General features: G+C 42.3%; 1 protein-coding gene across 1 annotated transcript in view; it reads right to left on the bottom strand.

Moving 5' to 3' along the window:
- The window catches only part of rgs17 (regulator of G protein signaling 17), a 28,104-nt gene extending 12,698 nt beyond the window's left edge, over positions 1-15,406 (bottom strand). The window contains exons 1-5 of the mRNA XM_050071535.1: positions 15,240-15,406; positions 10,540-10,923; positions 4,997-5,127; positions 775-849; positions 411-642 (exon numbers count right to left, since the gene is read on the bottom strand). Of these exons, the coding sequence (XP_049927492.1) occupies positions 411-642; positions 775-849; positions 4,997-5,127; positions 10,540-10,542 (441 nt within the window). The 5' untranslated portion in view covers positions 10,543-10,923; positions 15,240-15,406. The remainder of the gene's footprint in view (positions 1-410; positions 643-774; positions 850-4,996; positions 5,128-10,539; positions 10,924-15,239) is intronic.
- Positions 15,407-17,169: the final 1,763 nt, after the last annotated feature.

Raw genomic sequence — 17,169 nt, 5'->3', positions numbered from 1 at the left:
AAATCTCTATGCCACCACAAAAGGCCTACTGCTCAATTCATCTGACTGGACATTGGGAAAAAATGCCAATGACGTTGTGCACTTTCAGCTCTAAGTTGAAGGGGTTTTTTTATCTTGTGGCGTTTAGGGCACTCCTAAACAAATACAAGGCACACTGAACAGAAAAATGCGTGGTGCTCAGCCACGCAAAAACAGCAAGCAAACGCTTCACTCACATTTAAAACAACTTAAAAAACTAAACACTAAACATAAAGCACAGGTTAATGTTTGCAGTTTGCAGGTCATTCTGTTCTAGAAGAAAAACAGGTTTGAACTTTGATTTCACAAGCAATCTCACAGCAAATAAGAATTTTCTTTGCTCTGTTCTGTGGTGGCTCATTTCTGCCAAATGAACACAAATACAAGCGTACCTCTTTGGGTGATAATATGGACACATAGTCTTCGTATATGATCCTGGACTTCTCCTCCACCACCGACGGATTCGTCTCCTTCTTCAGCTCTTCACAGGCCAACCAGAAAAGCAGGTTGTCCTCGCTGTACTCCGAGCGCAGGAACTCCCGGAAGATCTCCCGGCCTTCCAGCGAGCGCAGCATCAACTCAAAGCTCCGTGCCCACGACAGCGCTTCCTCTAGACTGGGGTGTCTACAGTTAGACATGAAACAAAGGCAATGAAGAAGTGTGTGTGTGTGTGTGTGTGTGTGTGTGTGTGTGTGAGACTGACACAATAGTGATTACACAAACGTGACAGGCTGGAGGGATGACAGCTAGACTTACTGTTCTTCTGTAGCTTCAATACTGTCCATCTTGGTGCAGGTCTGTCGCTCACTCCGCTCCATCCTGTCTTCATTCCTGGATTGGAGACAAGAAATGATTATGCCTAACTTTCTGGCATGTTTCTGCCTGTTTAAATTGATGAGTTTGAGTTATCATTAGGATACAAAGTGATTATTTATCTTAGCATTTTTCCACTTTTGGTACAATCCAAGAAAAATCTCTTCACTATAAACAACATAATTTCTCCTCTCACTACAGACGTCCAGATCCAATCAACAACATCAGTATCAGGACTGATCGATTTCGTCTGTTGTTCCACACCGGCTGTCAAAATACCCCAAATGCACTCTGTTAAAACCCTGGAATCACTTTATAATGCACAGCATTGTTAGCAGGTGAACCACGGGGTCGAATGAGCAAATAAATAGCATCCAGGAGTTTCAATTAATTATATCTACACCGACAGCATGCATCAGTGACTGTCAGCCAGCGGAGCCACTTTGGGTTAATAAACACTTTAAATATTCCAGGGTTCCAGCATTTTATGCCGCCTGAACCTTTCAACCACTGAGCTAAATTTGCACTGTGCGATGCAGAGTGTAGAAGGGTGCTGGTTTCTATCCCAGCTGACACTGGGCAAGAGGCAGGGTACACCCTGGACAGGTCGAACTGACTATCACAGGGCTGACACATAGAGACAGACAACCATTCACACTCACATTCACACCTACGGACAATTTAGAGTCACCAATTAACCTGCATGTCTTTGGACTGTGGGAGGAAGCTGGAGTACCTGGAGAAAACCTACACTGACACGGGGAGAACATGCAAACTCCGCACAGAAGGGCTCCCCCACCCTAAGGTCTCAGCCTCAGGCAACAATGCTAACCACTTCACACACTGGGGGCGTAATGAATAAAGGACATGAAAATGCAAAATACTTGCCTTCAAATATTTACACTAGCAGTGATGCAAGGTTGCAACAGTTGCCCAATAAAAGGTTTTGATGCAAATAGATTTGCCAGCAGCAATGCAAATTTGCGAGGACTACCTGGATCCTATTCCCCCAGAGCAGCATCTGGCAGTCTGTACTGCAAGTTGCTGTATAGCCTAAACTACTGGAAGATACTTTATTGAGTTTCCTTTTAGAGAAATGCTCTGAGTGGATTTGAGTTACCTCTGGTGAACAGTTACACAGTGTGTATTGTGAAAGGCAAAAGAGGAATGAGTGGATCTGGTGTGTGCGGCCTTTGTCAAGGTTGAATTCAGACGATGGAGAATCTGTGTTGTTATTTTGGAGGTACGCACGATATTGGATTTTTTGCCGGTATCCAATATGCCGATATACAACAACTCATTTTACCGATAACTGATACCGATATCGATATATCCACTATTTTCCCTGCCTAATTTTAGTGATCATGAAGTCTCTTCTGTAGTGGAATTAACATCATATTATGCATGCATGCTCTCATCATTGATTCTGATAGTTCATTATAAAACCAATATCAGCCAATACCAATGACGTGCCGATATTATCAGTGTGCATAAGCTCAGAAAATCGGCCTTTTCCGACAAAAACATTACATTTCTTGCCACATAATATTCACGTTCTGTGTGAAAGTACTCATGACAAACACAACAGTTCGATAAAAATGTACTGACGTGTGAATTAATCGCACAAAACAAAACAATCTCAGTGTGTAAAGGCTTTAAAACTGAGTTTAAAGTGAGGATTTATCTGCCTGCAGCTTCAATTTTGACCACTGTCTTTAAAATCGGTCACTCGCAAGTCACACATCTTCGCAAAAGTGCGATACTAAAGTGTTTGAGTACCCTTTGACATTGTTCACCACAGCCTGTCACGGAGGTCTCAAGTCAGAAATACGTAATAAGGAATAAAGGTTTTGATCCACAGTCCCATGTGCTAGAATCTCTTTATTCTAGTGCTGAAACCACTTGTTGATTAATCGCTTATTTGACGGGGTGAAAATTAGTCAGAAACCATATTAATAATCAATTGTTCAAGTCATTTTTCCATCAAATGCACAAAAATCTAGTCACAGCTTCTCACTTCTGAGCATTTATTGACTTCATCTGTCACATGTCACAGTAATCAGGACTGTTAGAATTTGCAAGCGTCGCCTCGGGGTTTAGGAAATTGTGACAGTCACTTCTTAAAATTCCTGACATTTTTTAACCCAAACATTTAACTGATAGATCCAGACTGATGGACAGATAAACCAAAAATGAAAGCAGCTGCAGGTGCAGCGCCTCTCAGTTGATCTCTTTCAGTGATCAATCGCACAGCGAAGCGTCAGCGGGCGCTTCAGACGACGCGTGTTCAAAGTCCGTATAACAATAAAGCTACAGTTAAACCTTTATGTAAACACTTGAAACACACACACATGGTAGCCTCTCTGTCTGTCGTAGCTCAGTCACACTCGCTGAGTCCACAATGCAACACACACTGAGCCATCTATTTTTGTCCCACCATGGAGGATCTTTCCTTCCTCTTGCTGTCTCTTGTCAAAGTCCCCATTGTGCGGCAGTAATGGGCGCAGCTAGCCACAGCCCCCGGGCACCCTCACAATACAGCTAAATATACAGGCTGTTCTTCACAGCTGTTTTGCATGTGATGTGTGGATGGAAATAGAAGGCACCCCAACTAGATAAGGGCCTTGTGTGCGGGTGGGTGAGGAGGGTGTAGAAAGTAGAGAAAGGAGAGAGAAAGAAGGAATAAAAAAACTAAATGCAGATGAGAGTGACTCACACAGATCTCTACCACTTGACCTGGCATGATAGTAAAAAAATTGTGACACAGAGAGCGTTCAGTGATAAATATATTCACACAAACCTGCACTGAAAAAGGCAAAGTCTCCCTGCCAGCCTTAACGCTAAAATAAATAAACATATAGGCAGCTGAGGACAAATTTCCAGGCTCATTCTGGAGATCTGACAGCACTATTTGATTGAGAAACACAGAGCGGAGTCACAGAGCACTCACTACGGGCCCAGTCCACAAGCTGCCACCACTTCAGATGAAGTGGTGTGAAAGAAGCAGCACATTCACCATTCACTGCCTGAAAACAATGTTTCATTCACTCCTCTCTCCCTGCAAGAGTGCAGCCACAGTGAAGCAGCGGTAGGAGCTGCACAGCAGTTACTGGTTCTGGTGCCTTGCTCAGGGGCGATGAGGTGCAGTGAGTGTTTGTGCAAGTCTGTATTCTTTTCTCTCTGGTGAAGGAGGAATTAAAGGATCAGTGTGTAGGATTTCGGAGGACATATTGGCAGAAATGGAGTATGTTTTCTTGAGTGTAATAATCACCTGAAAATAAAAATGATCGTGTTTTCATCACCATAGAATAAGCTGTTTGTATCTACATAGGGAGCAGGTCCTCGTCTATAGAGATCACCATGTTTACTGCCACTGTTTTTGCATTTTTGCGTCAGCCACCATAGTTAGAAGCCCATCTGTGACGAGCAGCGTCAAAAAAAAAACACACTGATTGGTAATGTGAAGTTGCTTTATTCAGTGTTTTTACCAGTTGAAATCATCGGGTCTGTTTGTTTTGGAGAGGAATAGACCTCTGTGGATAATTCAGCTCCCAGTATTCCCCAGAACATCCTGAATTGCAAAGTTGCAAAGAAGTTGCAAAGATAGCGGCCCATCTCTGACATGCAAAGCAGCGCAGGAGACACTAATTTGCAAAGTGAAACTGCTTTATTCAGTGTTTTTACCAGTTTTAATTACCTGGTCTGTTTGTTTTGGAGGGAAAAAGATCTCTGCGGATAATTTGGCTCCTGGTAAAAAAAACAAAAAACTGAACAATGAACATTGAGGGAATCCTAATCAGGAAAAGTTTCATCAAAACGTGTGCCCCATGCACAACGTGCAGCTCAAAATCCACAAAACCAGCTAAAATCCAGTCTATGAACCCTTTTGGGAATTGGCCAATGCTACGCTATGATTGGCCAGTCTGCTTTTGAGGGGCAGGACTTGGCAAAAGATCAGTTGTTCAACTCGGAAAACTGTTAAAATGCAAGTTTGTTTGTAGAAAGCTTTACTGGCTCCCATACTTCCCTGCTCATCAGCGCTGTGTCAATATAATGTCTGTTTCTGGGGAACACATCAGCATAACATCACAGATTAACAGAATAAAAACTATCAGATTCTTCAGACACAGAATTTATATTATTGTGTAGGTTAATATGTTCTTACCAGAGACACTTGCAGCAGCCACACCAGCAGAGGCAGCAGGTGTTGGGTCGGGGCTGTCCAGGGGCCTGGGGTGGGGCCTCGATGTGCGCCGCCTGCCTTTTTCTCATCTCCACTCCACTCACACTCCGGGGCTTCACAACGTATAAACACACAGAATAAAAACACTGTTAAACACCCTTCAAATGAATAACGTTATAACGGAGAGTGTGTTTTCAAATTTGGTATCCATGTTTTACTTCTGGCTCACTGGCAATATGTCTTATTAAAGGGGGGGATAAAAGATACTGTGTGTGAGTGTGTGAAGAGAGATGAAGCCAGCGAGTGAGAGAGAGCACTCATGCAGGACAGAGAGGATTCCCTTCCTTGTACGGTATGAGGGTTCCTGGCACTAAGCCAAGTCTTTCACTTGGCTTTGACAGACACTACACATACATTTCAACGGGCACAGACACAGACGAGCAGGCTCTACACATCGCGCACCCAGACGGACACATGCCAATAAATAAACACAAATTCATGCACACACTTATACACTTATATCAACCTGTCGCTTTAAGGATTTAAGCCTGGGCACACCACACTAACTAAATAATGAGGTGCTTCTTTTATACAGTATGTACTGCTGTTCGTCTGATGCATCGCTCCAATGCAGACACACAGTATCAATCGTGGTTTCTGCTGATGCTTTGATGTTTCTGTTCCTGTAATGTACTGTGTAATGTATGAAACATGTAATGGAAATGTACAGTGTGTGGTAAAACTTCAGTCAGCTGAACTACAGAGCAATGCTTTGCGCTAAACGCTACAGTCAGCATCCTCTCAGCGATAACGCTGACATGCTGACTCTTATAACTCTGGTGATCATCCTGAGCAGAGCATAAATGTTTGCACCACTTTACATTACGGGACAGTGCACTCAGAAACACTTGTGATGGCCCCAGACTTAAAGTTAGAGATCACTAAAGTCCTTACGATACATCATCTGGAGACCATGAGTGTCCAAGAGACCCATTTTAACTGTAGGGCTACCTCTTGAAAGTCCAAGATTTGAATCACTGGTCGGAGACCCCTTAGTTAAGTAATAGGTTTCAAGTCGAGCAGTCATTTTTTGTTTTCGTCAGTGTGCAACATGCTTCTGGGGATGTTCCGGTCCCCAAATTTAGCTGCTCTCATGCTCCTCTCTGATACAGGCGGCTGAGGACCCAAACCGAGGGTGAGTTTGATTGAGACGGAAGCTTTGCCCGGTCAGGCTCTGAGATAATGTTATCTTCTGCCTTGTGCTTCAAAGTGGTGAATTTATAGTTCACAGCAACTTCATACAACACAGTCTTTAGCTTTTGTTTGATATCTAGTGTCGACAAATAATGTTGCAACTTTCCGATCTGTTGTTAGCGTAGTTAGCACCTTGGAGGGCTAACTTTGGCTTGTTTACGTGCACTGTTACACTCTCAAACTCGATATGGAAAAAAGGACAATAGTAAAATATTGTACTGAACAGTCAAATCTGATTCATCTGACATAATTCCAATTTGGGTACAGCACTAATTTACTGTCATGTCACCAGAAAATATTTGACATTTTGCTTGAAAAATATGTGAAACGATGATCAGTTTTCCAAACAATTCACTTGAGATTGAGATTACAACAGAATTTAAGTTTGGGTCATTTTTGGCCATTATGGAAAGTGTATGAGTTTGATGAAGAGTTCCTGCAAATGGTTCTATCACTACTTCATGTAAAAATCTGCTTTAGAGGCTTTCCAATCCCGACCAGGATACAGTTCTCTGATATAAAGATGAATACTTACTATAGAGTGCCCAAGTCACGCCCCTTCCGGTAGAGCTCATGGGACCTTAGATCAGAAAAAATATGAATGGCAGTGAATGGGGAGAACAATATTATCTTTTGTTCACGTTTGAGTTGTGACATGAAATCTAAATACGTTGTTAATGAATTTAAAACATACATTTTAAGGTCAAGAAAGTCATACTTTGTGGTAAAACTGTTGAGATATAAGCTTTTGAAAAAAAAAACGTAATTAGAAAGACTACACAGGAGGCGGTCGCGTATGTGACGTCATAGCTTTCGCTCGCTTCCTGCAGCTTGGAGTGACTGCAGCCTGGCACAAAACACACAGACATCTTCAATCATAAATCGATTAATCATAAAACAGTGGAATTTCAGCGGGGAGGCCAAGCTGCAGGAAGCGAGCGAAAGCTATGACGTCACATACGCGACCTCCTCCTGTGTAGTCTTGAGTCTTTCTAATTAAAAAGCTTATATCTCAACAGTTTTACCACAAAGTATGACTTTCTTGACCTTAAAATTTATGCTTTAAATTCATTAACGACATATTTGGATTTCATGTCACAACTCAAACGGGACCAAAAGATAATATTGCTCTCTTCATTCACTGCCATTCATATTTTTTCCGATCTAAGGTCCCATGAGCTCTACTGGAAGGGGCGTGACTTCAGCACTCTATTATCATTTTTAAAGATACTGAGCATTGTGCAATCTATTGTCATTCAGCAGCTTCAGTTCAAAAGAATCTGTATCAGGAAATGTGTGGATAAATGCACAGGTAATGACAGTGAGAAGTAGACTGACTGAATGTCTAAAAACGGAGACATACTGTTGAAATTGGACATATTTTTCTGAGGACATCTCAGGCTGTTCATCTGTTTTGTAAAAGGATGAACGTCTACAGAATGTACTTGTAATTCTTCACACAAAAAAGGGAAAATATTGGAGCTGATGGTGCTTATGGGTTATTGTGTGATGGTTTTTTCGGTCCGGCCCATCTGAGATCAAACTGGGCCGTATGTGGCCCATGAACTAAAACGAGTTTGACACTCCTAATCTATCATGTTAGTGAGTGCACAGGTCTGAAAAGAGGGTCACTTTTGTTCTTCAGGACTAAAACTTAGGTACGGACCATGCAACCACAACTTTAGCACGACCTCCATGAGCTATTTCTCTGCCACTGCAGCTACATTTAGACATGATTTTACCGTTCAGCCTCAGGTAACAAAAGTGTGCATCTAACAACTACTGTACGCAGTGCCACTCTGTCCTCTGTGGACAGTCCAGTGCCGATCATCGCCCAGGGTTTCCCCTGGCCTTTAGAGAAGCTTTGAAGGTGAAAGTGCCTTCGGCCTTGCAGGTAGACGGAGAGTAAAGAGCCACTTTCACATCACACAACAGCCCTGAGAGGCAAACATGGTGCTTTTCAACCCTTTAGGCTACTCAAACTAAAAGTACCACTTTCTAAGAACTCAATAATAAAATACAGTATAGTCTGGTAATGCTGAGGCAGAAGATAATAATACTTGGCTAGATATTTATGAGCTAAATAGGCCGGGAAAACCCTTATCCCACTCTAACTATGACAGCTCTCTTGCAGTAAGTCCAACAGCTAAAATCTACACAAAGAAACACAACAGACATCAAAAAGAGGACGTCATCACAAATTCTTCTTCAGATAGAGGAGATAAACTGAACACACACTCCACTTCACAATTTGGGGCATTTTAGCTTAATTTCACCGAGGGGTGCAGTGTGAAAAATGCACTAATTAATTGCAGCCTTGTTGTCTCGTGCAATTAATGAAACAGAACTCTTACCTGCAAAGTCATGGTTTAAATTAAACTCCTCATTAAACACTTGAAAATCCAAATAAAAACAAGCGCGCTCCAGTACCAACAGAGGAGCCCTCTTTCTCGTTCCTTCTACTCTGCACACACACACACACACACATGAAATTTACGACAGCGCTGATGCAGTACATGGCAGGTAAGGCTGAGACGACCTGCCTGATATGCAAATTTTGTCGCCTGACCGGTAGAGTGGCCATCAGTTATTCAGCGACCAGGCAGCATCCGTGGAAAAACATGCCGCTGGATGCAAACGACGGTGAGGGTATGGCTTTGTTCTAAACCCGGAGAAGGAGACCACATTGACAGCACATGCAAATCCAGAGTGGAAATACAAATACACCCAGATGAGAGGCAACAAAACAAGATGACGAAAAACAGAGCTACAAGATCTGTCATTGTGAAGTATTTAGATGACCAGCCTCACTTTGCCCACATCTTATCAACTGAGACACTGTCTAATTGGTACAAGAGGAAGTCCAAATTATCCCAACCTGTCCAAAACTACCTTCACCAGCCCGATTAAATAAAAAGTAGCCAAACTGGATGCAAAACAACCCAATCTGACAACACTCTGCGAGTCACTAATTGCTGATATGAGTGGAATATTCATTCATAGTCACCCACTTGTGGACAGTCATTCATACTGTGACTGAGCAGAACTCCTGATCGATGAGTAATGCAAAGGTTTATTTAATATCTTTGCAACCTGATGGATCATGCTGCTTTTTGTGGAAGTTTTAATATTGCTTTGCTGCTTTTCTACCCGATCCCGCCTCGTCTCATGCTTCACCAGTACAACACTGTATTTGTCTGTAAGTTTCCTCACACAGACGAGAAGTGACAGTCTGCAAAGACTCTCTCCCTGTCGAAGAACATAAAGAACCTGGTTGGTCTTCATTTTCTTTTCTTTTTTTGGTGAGTAGAAACCTTTGGCTCTGACACTAGAGGCTACCGGCCTGAGTATCTAAATCATAGCTAAACTAATAGCTAGATAATGACCACTTTTAGTACGTCACAACGGTTTTTGGCCAACTTACCTGGTTTTCAAGCAACATACCATATCAACTTGATCACTATAAACGGCTGAGCATGGCCGCAGCAGGCTGTACATATATGATAAGGTGTCACATTAAGGCCTTTGCACAATGAGTCTATTTTTTTGGATGCATTTTTTTAAAGCCGTCATCTGAAAAAAAATTGTTACGCACAGAAACCTTGCACACTGATTACAATGTATTTATTGTTCTATTTGTTGTGAAAATTCTTGATAGTACATGACAAAATGAAAAGACACACTTCCTCCTTTGCCTCTCTTCACTGGAGTTACCCATCTGGCTGTCACCACTCCCTAAATTAGCTTATAGCTCACTCTGGTAAAGCTAAGAAGCTCTGCAATCTGAACCACATTTACTCATGCTTTCTTTTTTGTTACACACATTTTTAGGATCAAAAGCTCTCAACTTTAAATACGCGTGACACCAGTGAGAGGCAGAGTTGTAAAAATAGTCACCTTTTGATGCAAGGGCAATTTGAGGGGCCCGATTATCACCTACAGGATCTGATAAATTGGGTTATGTGAGGGGCCTAAAAGCTAACAGGAATGTCGTTTGTTCTGCAGAAACCTTGATCCCAAACTGGTCACACTGAAATTAGGATATTAATTTTTTACTTTGATGGTTTATCTGCATGTTGGAGACATTTTATAAGCAAAGACTGACTCTCATTCAAACTTTTTTCTTTATCTTGATCTGAAAGATTTAATATTTCAGTGGCTGATTATTATTTCCCTCTCAAATGACTCTCAAAAGAAACTTGGAGACACTATTCCGTTTCTATTAATAACAATAAAGCATCCCAATCATACCAGACAAAGGTCAAACTTACCATGAATTAGTGAGTTCCTAAAAACAGGTCAGACAGAGCAGTCATGGCGTGAGGTAATAGGTTGCTGGATGATAGCAGGCTGGTTGACGGAGTGACTGACTTGTGGACTGTCTGGGCGTCTGTTTGGCTAATGGAGCGGCTGTTTGGCTTGCTGGAGAGGAGCTTCTTTTCACCACAGGGAAGGGACGTTACTGGTCTCACCATCCCTGACCGACTGGCACAGTAAGGGACACGAGAGCTGAGGTGAAATGTGACTACTTCCTCTCCTTATTTCACTCGCTCCTCTTTTTGTTTCACTCGCCGTCGCCTCCTAGGCTTCCTTGGGTCTCGGTGAAAGGGTCATTTATGGACTTGAGAGTGCAGGGAGCGGTGACAGTACAGCATCTGGAGGAACACAAGGGACAAAACAGTTAAAAACACAACAGAATCATTTCATCCAGTGAGTGAAATAAAGGTGCAGTAACTTATCTTTGGTGACACTGGTGTGGAAAAACTGGGTTTTCAATGCACTGCATAGTGTATCACTGCACACATATAATTAAATGTCGGCTCTATCAGCTGACACTCATTTGTTGACATCAGCACTTTTGATGAGAATCCCTTAAATTTGTTCAGAGAACAGACTCGTGACTGAAAAAGCTTAAAAATAAACTTGTCAGTGTTCTCTGGTGGGCAATTATGTATTGGCCACACTGCTGATTACTCAAGCAGTGGATCAACAAAAAAATGTCTCTTTGGCAATTGAGGTCAGCTGTTCATAATAAGTTATGTCTCCACTGTTTCCTGCTTGTCAAAATGTGAGTATTTAGTGCTCTTCTGTTTTATGTAATTGAAAATTGAACATCTTTGTGTTTTGGTAAGTTATTATTTGCATCATAGACATTTCCATGTGCTCTGGAGAACCAAAAAAATGTTATTTTTCCTACTTTCTGACATTTTATAAACTAAATGTATCAGGGCTCAACACTAACTTTTAAAAGTGGTTGCCAAGTTGGCCACCAGGCATCAACTTTTGATTCTGACACTGAAAATATGGTTGCCATTTGCAGTTATATGTGTGTTTAATGATGAAAATGTCACATAAAAATGTTTAAAAGTTTTATTTAAGTTACTAAACAAATTTCTTTGAAGGTGTATTTCATCTAATTATAATATTCATGAAACCTTATCTATTCATTTGGGTCTTTGAATCAATGTGCACGTTTGTTTGTGATGTTGATGGGTTAGTCAAACTTCACAACCCACAGTCAAACAACTTCATTTGCTTCGCCATTGTCTCTAAACCAGATGCCTGTGCGCACATGAGTAAACACACCTGCAGTGTTGTGTGGCTCAGGTTCTGAGAGCAATATTCAAACAACAATAATGCAACACGTTAAAAACGCTGATATCTAATTTTTATTATATTTTCAATATGGAAACAGTTGTTGCAGCCCTAAACTGTTTCTAAACTACCTCAAACATATCTATGGCACTAACATACTGCCATTTCTTGTTACTTATGGCCCAAAATACGCTTGATACCAATACATCTCCATGAAAAGCTAAGGGATGTGGTCAAAACAAGACAAAGCTAGAAGGGCACTCGGACAGCGCAGACCTCCGCCAAGACCAAATGCCCTATCTTGCAATGCTAACGCAGGTGAAAAGCAATTTGTGTATCTCTCCAGTGATTGGAATCTACTCCTGAATTTAATGGGTTCTTCCATGGCCCACGCTACACCCTTGAACCAAGTTTCGTGAAAATCAAGCTAGCTGTTTTTCCGTAATCCTGCTGCTAAACAAACCAAACCAAAAACATGACCTGTTGGTGGAGATAGTAACCCAAATCTGGAAATGATCAACGATGCCATCATCGTTTTGTTTAAACACTCATAATGAAAAGGACCAAGCCCCTCATCTGTGCCACAACCCAACACTCCATCACAGTCAGATGCCATTTGCTGGATTTGGTCCCTGACAGGATCCGACTGAGAGCCTGAAGGCGACAGAACCTCCTGCATCATGCTGCATGTTTTCATACAGGAATCACTGTTTAAACAACTCACTTCCTTATTAAAGTAGTTAAGAAATGCTCATGTGTCGACCTCAACACTGGAGACTCTTTATGTTGGGAACTATCACCAGTCTGCTGCAACAACGGAAGAGACAACAGACCATCTCTACATTAGTCATTACACAACTGTGTGACATTTAAAATGATGTGCTATACAAAGTACATTAAACATTGTTAGTAATAGTAGTTTTGCCTGAACACAGCTCATTGTCACTTTGTAGCATGAATCAAAACTGAGGATTCACATGAAGCCACCATCCGTCCCATATGACACAGCATGCCGTCTCAACACTGTTCCACTTTAACACCATTCCCTCAGCGAGAGAAAAGCATCAATAAGTTTGAAAACAAAAGTTTCCCTTGTTTAATAAAAGTCTATGAAGAATGAATTTGCATAGCTGTGTGCAAAGATAAGGCTTTTGTGTCAGACTTGTGAGAGTTTCAACCGCCTGTTCCCGGGAGGAAGATGGCCACAGAGTCACTACAGTAACATGCTTCCTTAATAAAAGACGATAATATATAGTCATAAATAGTCTAATTAGTCTATTAAGTGATTAGTAAATTGGAAGAAAAATGATCAGAAACTATCTGGACTATCAATTAAGTGTTGAGGTAATTTCTCAAGCAAAAATGCCAAAAAAATCCATTCTTATAGCTTCACAATTGTGCATAGCTGCTGCTATTCTCTGCTTTGTATTGTGTAAACTGAAATATTTGAGGTCTGGACCGCTGGTCACACAAGACATGACATTTTTAGACGTCACTTTTTCACTATTGACCGATGTCCCAACTGGTCTAGCCATGAGTTCCATATCTCGCCTTAGTCATTAGTTCACGCTCCACACAGTTTCATATATTCAGTGTCACACTTGCATTTGAACATATCGTCGCGCTAGGTTGTGGTCTCGTAGTCACATAGCCGTCCATTAGTCGCTCACGCTACGGTAGAACGCAGCTCGGGCTGCATTTTCCTGACCGAACCCGACCCGAGTCCAAGACAGTTGTAACCTAGCCCAGCCAGACCCCGACAGACTTCCTTAATTTTAAGTCCGAACCCGACCCGAGCCCGACGCAGTTTGTTACCAGACATAGTTATTGTTGTCATGGTTACAGCTTGTCTGTTTACCGTGATCACACATGGACGGTGTGTAAATGACCATCAGAAGGCTGCTGTTACACACAGCCAATTGAAGCGGAGCCAGTGTTGCATTCAGGCGTTGTCACGTAAATAAAAAATTCCAGCATTTGAATAGGCCATAGCACAACAAGAGGGCCGAACCCGAACCGCCCTGAGCAAAATTTCTGATTTGATATACGAACCTGGCTCGACCGGTCGTGTTGGGCTCGGGTCGGGTATCCATACTCTGCTGTACAGCAGGAAACGGCACTTGGAAATAAAAGCTCTGTGACAGAAATTCACTGCACTTCAAAATAAAGTGTGCTTTTCACAAACTTGACACGTGCGTAAGTCACTTGCAGTCCATTTAGAGAGGAGCCACGATCCACTTTTGGACCGCGACCCACCAGTTGGGGACCACTGGCTAAACCATAGATCAAAGAATCTTAGACAATAACCAGCTGATCAACTGATAATGAAAGTTATTTGCAGCCTTAGACTGAACCAGAAACAGTTAGTCTCTGACTAATGACAGATTAAATCATGCTATTAATGATTATAACAAATGAAAATGCAGCTGCGAGTCCACATCACATCACAATTATCTCAACTCTGCCTCTGTAAAGACACACCGCGGAATCTCAGTGTTTGTAGTATGCATCTTCAGATAAAATATCTCCACCCTGAAAGCACACACAAGACAGCTGGTGTTGTGTGAAACCTCTCTGGCTGCAGAGTAAAAGCTGAATGAGATGAATCAGGAAGTCTCTCAGGATTTAGTGTCAACACAACCTGAGCTCCTCTGACTCATGAGGTCAAAACGACAGCAGCACTGACACTATAAGGAACAACTTTATTATCATATCAACACGTTTGTGGCCTTTATCAGGGTCACCCTCCTCTGACTCAACACACCCATGGGACTCTGCAGTGTGGGTGCTCCCTCAACTGTGCACGACATGAGTGCATGGCAGCAGAGGGAGGAAATCAAGTCAAAGCTGCGCTAAAATGAACTTAAAAGTGAAGCAGAGAGTTTATGGTGGATGCATGGAGTGAGCTGTCGCATCAGTGGATCTGTTGCATCTGCCTGCAGGCCCGTGCATATCTTCAGATAAGAAGTAGGCAAGCTCATCGGACCCTGCTCTCTGCCTCTGTGCACTAGCTCTGCTGGCTAGCTGCTGGGCTGGGTGTTTTGCATGGTTTCTCCTGCAGCTGTCCGACCCATCTGAGCCCAGCCGCTGCAGGTCCGAGCAGCCGGCGGAGAGAGGAGCTCCCCTCCCGGCTGACACCGCGGAGGGATAACGCGATCACGCAGAGGGCTGCACGGCTCTGACTGTCGCACCGAAAAAATGTCCACAAATCAAACACCACCCACTTTCTCCTTGCTAGCTTTAGCCGACAGCCTGAGATCCGCTATCTCTCGCAGCGAGAGGAGGAGGTGGCAGCTGAGCAGCAGCAGCTAGCGCCGTGCTAACGTCAGCTAGCCTGCCCGTGTGGAGCATTAGCGGAGAATAACCAGCATCTTACCCCTTTGTGTTGGGCTGTCAGTGTCCTAGGATGATGGGTGTGAAAGCGCGATGTCCCGATGCTTATTTAGCGACATCGTAAATGGGAATCCTGCGGTGTAATGTCCATCGCTGCTGTTTTTCTGCCATCCGCCCCACTTCAGCACCGAACGCCGCCGAGCCCCTGGATGCACTGCGCAGGCGCGCTGCCACCGCTGCTCTGTGGCTGCAGTCGGTGAGAAGATGCACTGCTGAGGCTCCACACACAGTCTGTGCTGCACACACATACCACATCCCTGCTGCACGACAACTCCAGAACACAAGATAGTCATTTAAAAACGCTGCCACGCTCAGTTTATTAAATATCAGACATTTTCAAGAGGCATATCCATAAAAGACCTCAAAATACAGCCTGTCTGACACAAAAGAAAACTACTGTAAGTTTATAATAAAGTTCAGAAGGCCACTATTCATATAAAAGGAAATGTATCCCCAGGTTATAAGCCAGTAAAAATAAAAAAAGCCTCTATAAACTCACAAACACAACCTCCTGGAGTGTTACATAAAAGCAATTTCTGCAGGAAATAGTGACTCCAGTGATGTCACACACTTTTATTTTTTTGTTACAGCATTTTAGCTATAGTGTCACTTTTGTCTAATTTCTAATTTAATTTGAAATGGCACTCCTTATATCCTCCTTAAATCACATAATATCGTGTGTAATATATATAGCCCTCTGTTGCCATTAGCTACATTTATAATGTCCACATCATATTTTTAATATATATTATTTGGTATTTTATAACATCTACGCAGCGTAATGGTTCTCCAGTGCATTATATAGACTGTGGTTATGTGGTTATTTTGTGGTGGTTATCGGTGAGTCATACTGTTATGTTCATGTGTTCAGAATGAATAACAACCTGGTATTTAAAAAAAAAAGCCATGGACATGGAATGGAACATGGAAATATAGATATAGATATATAGACTGTACATGTGTTTCTGTTACAGATTCTGCAGAGACAGATCACAAACATGTCCGTTATACTTTTAAAATTGGCAGTAACTTTGTCTAAAGTCAAGCAGCAAGGCATGTAAATGGGTGTTTTACGCTAGAAGTGAGACAGCTAAAGGTATATTTGAAAGCAATACCTATTCCTGACATGCAAGGATCAATAATTTTAGTTATGAGCCATTGATGCATTCATTCATTCATTTATATCTGCTATGTATTGTCAGAGATCTGTACAGTCCTACACAAAGTGAACCAGAGCATCTTTGCCTGACTTTATTCTGTAGCTTACATTGTCATGTGTCATCCACTCAGCTGAAGTCACATTTTAAAGAATGAATCATTTCTGCTGTGAACATCTGAATTACTGTCTCTCAGGTTTTTGTATCTGGATGTGTCACTCAGCCAACGTGCATCTGCAGCGTGAGAGTCTCCTCCAGTGAGCCTCAGTAGTGATGACTAAACTATATTTTCCTACCGTTAACACAGGGGGGCACCAAAACTCTGCTCTCTCTCTCTCTCTCTCTCTCTCTCCCCCTCACACACACACAAACACACACACACACCTGCTCTGATATAGCGGTGACAAATCAGTAAATCTACTCGTTCACGCTGCGTGGAAAGAAAATGACAGGAACATTATCACCGCTACAGTGACAATTAGAGGATTTTATCTGGCAGATAACACATTTTCTTTCAGGGGTGCGTAAAGACAATCATCTCAGTGCTTCTCAAATCTTCTCAGAAGGCAAAGCTGTTTATAAAAACGAGACTGAAGGGAGCTCTGGAAACGTACAGGAATGGATGCATTTAATCTATTTATTTAGGTAGTCCTCCATCTTCATCTGACACATTCAGTATTTAGATATGAGGATCCAGGACTCTCTAGAGAGGGGGTGGTGAAAAAGGTCACGAGAGGGAAACCATGATGGGACATG

This window comes from Epinephelus moara, chromosome 19 (assembly GCF_006386435.1).
Source record: "Epinephelus moara isolate mb chromosome 19, YSFRI_EMoa_1.0, whole genome shotgun sequence".
Lineage (NCBI taxonomy): Eukaryota > Metazoa > Chordata > Actinopteri > Perciformes > Serranidae > Epinephelus > Epinephelus moara.
Note: the sequence above shows the minus strand (reverse complement) of the source record. Positions and strands in the feature narration are given on the sequence as shown.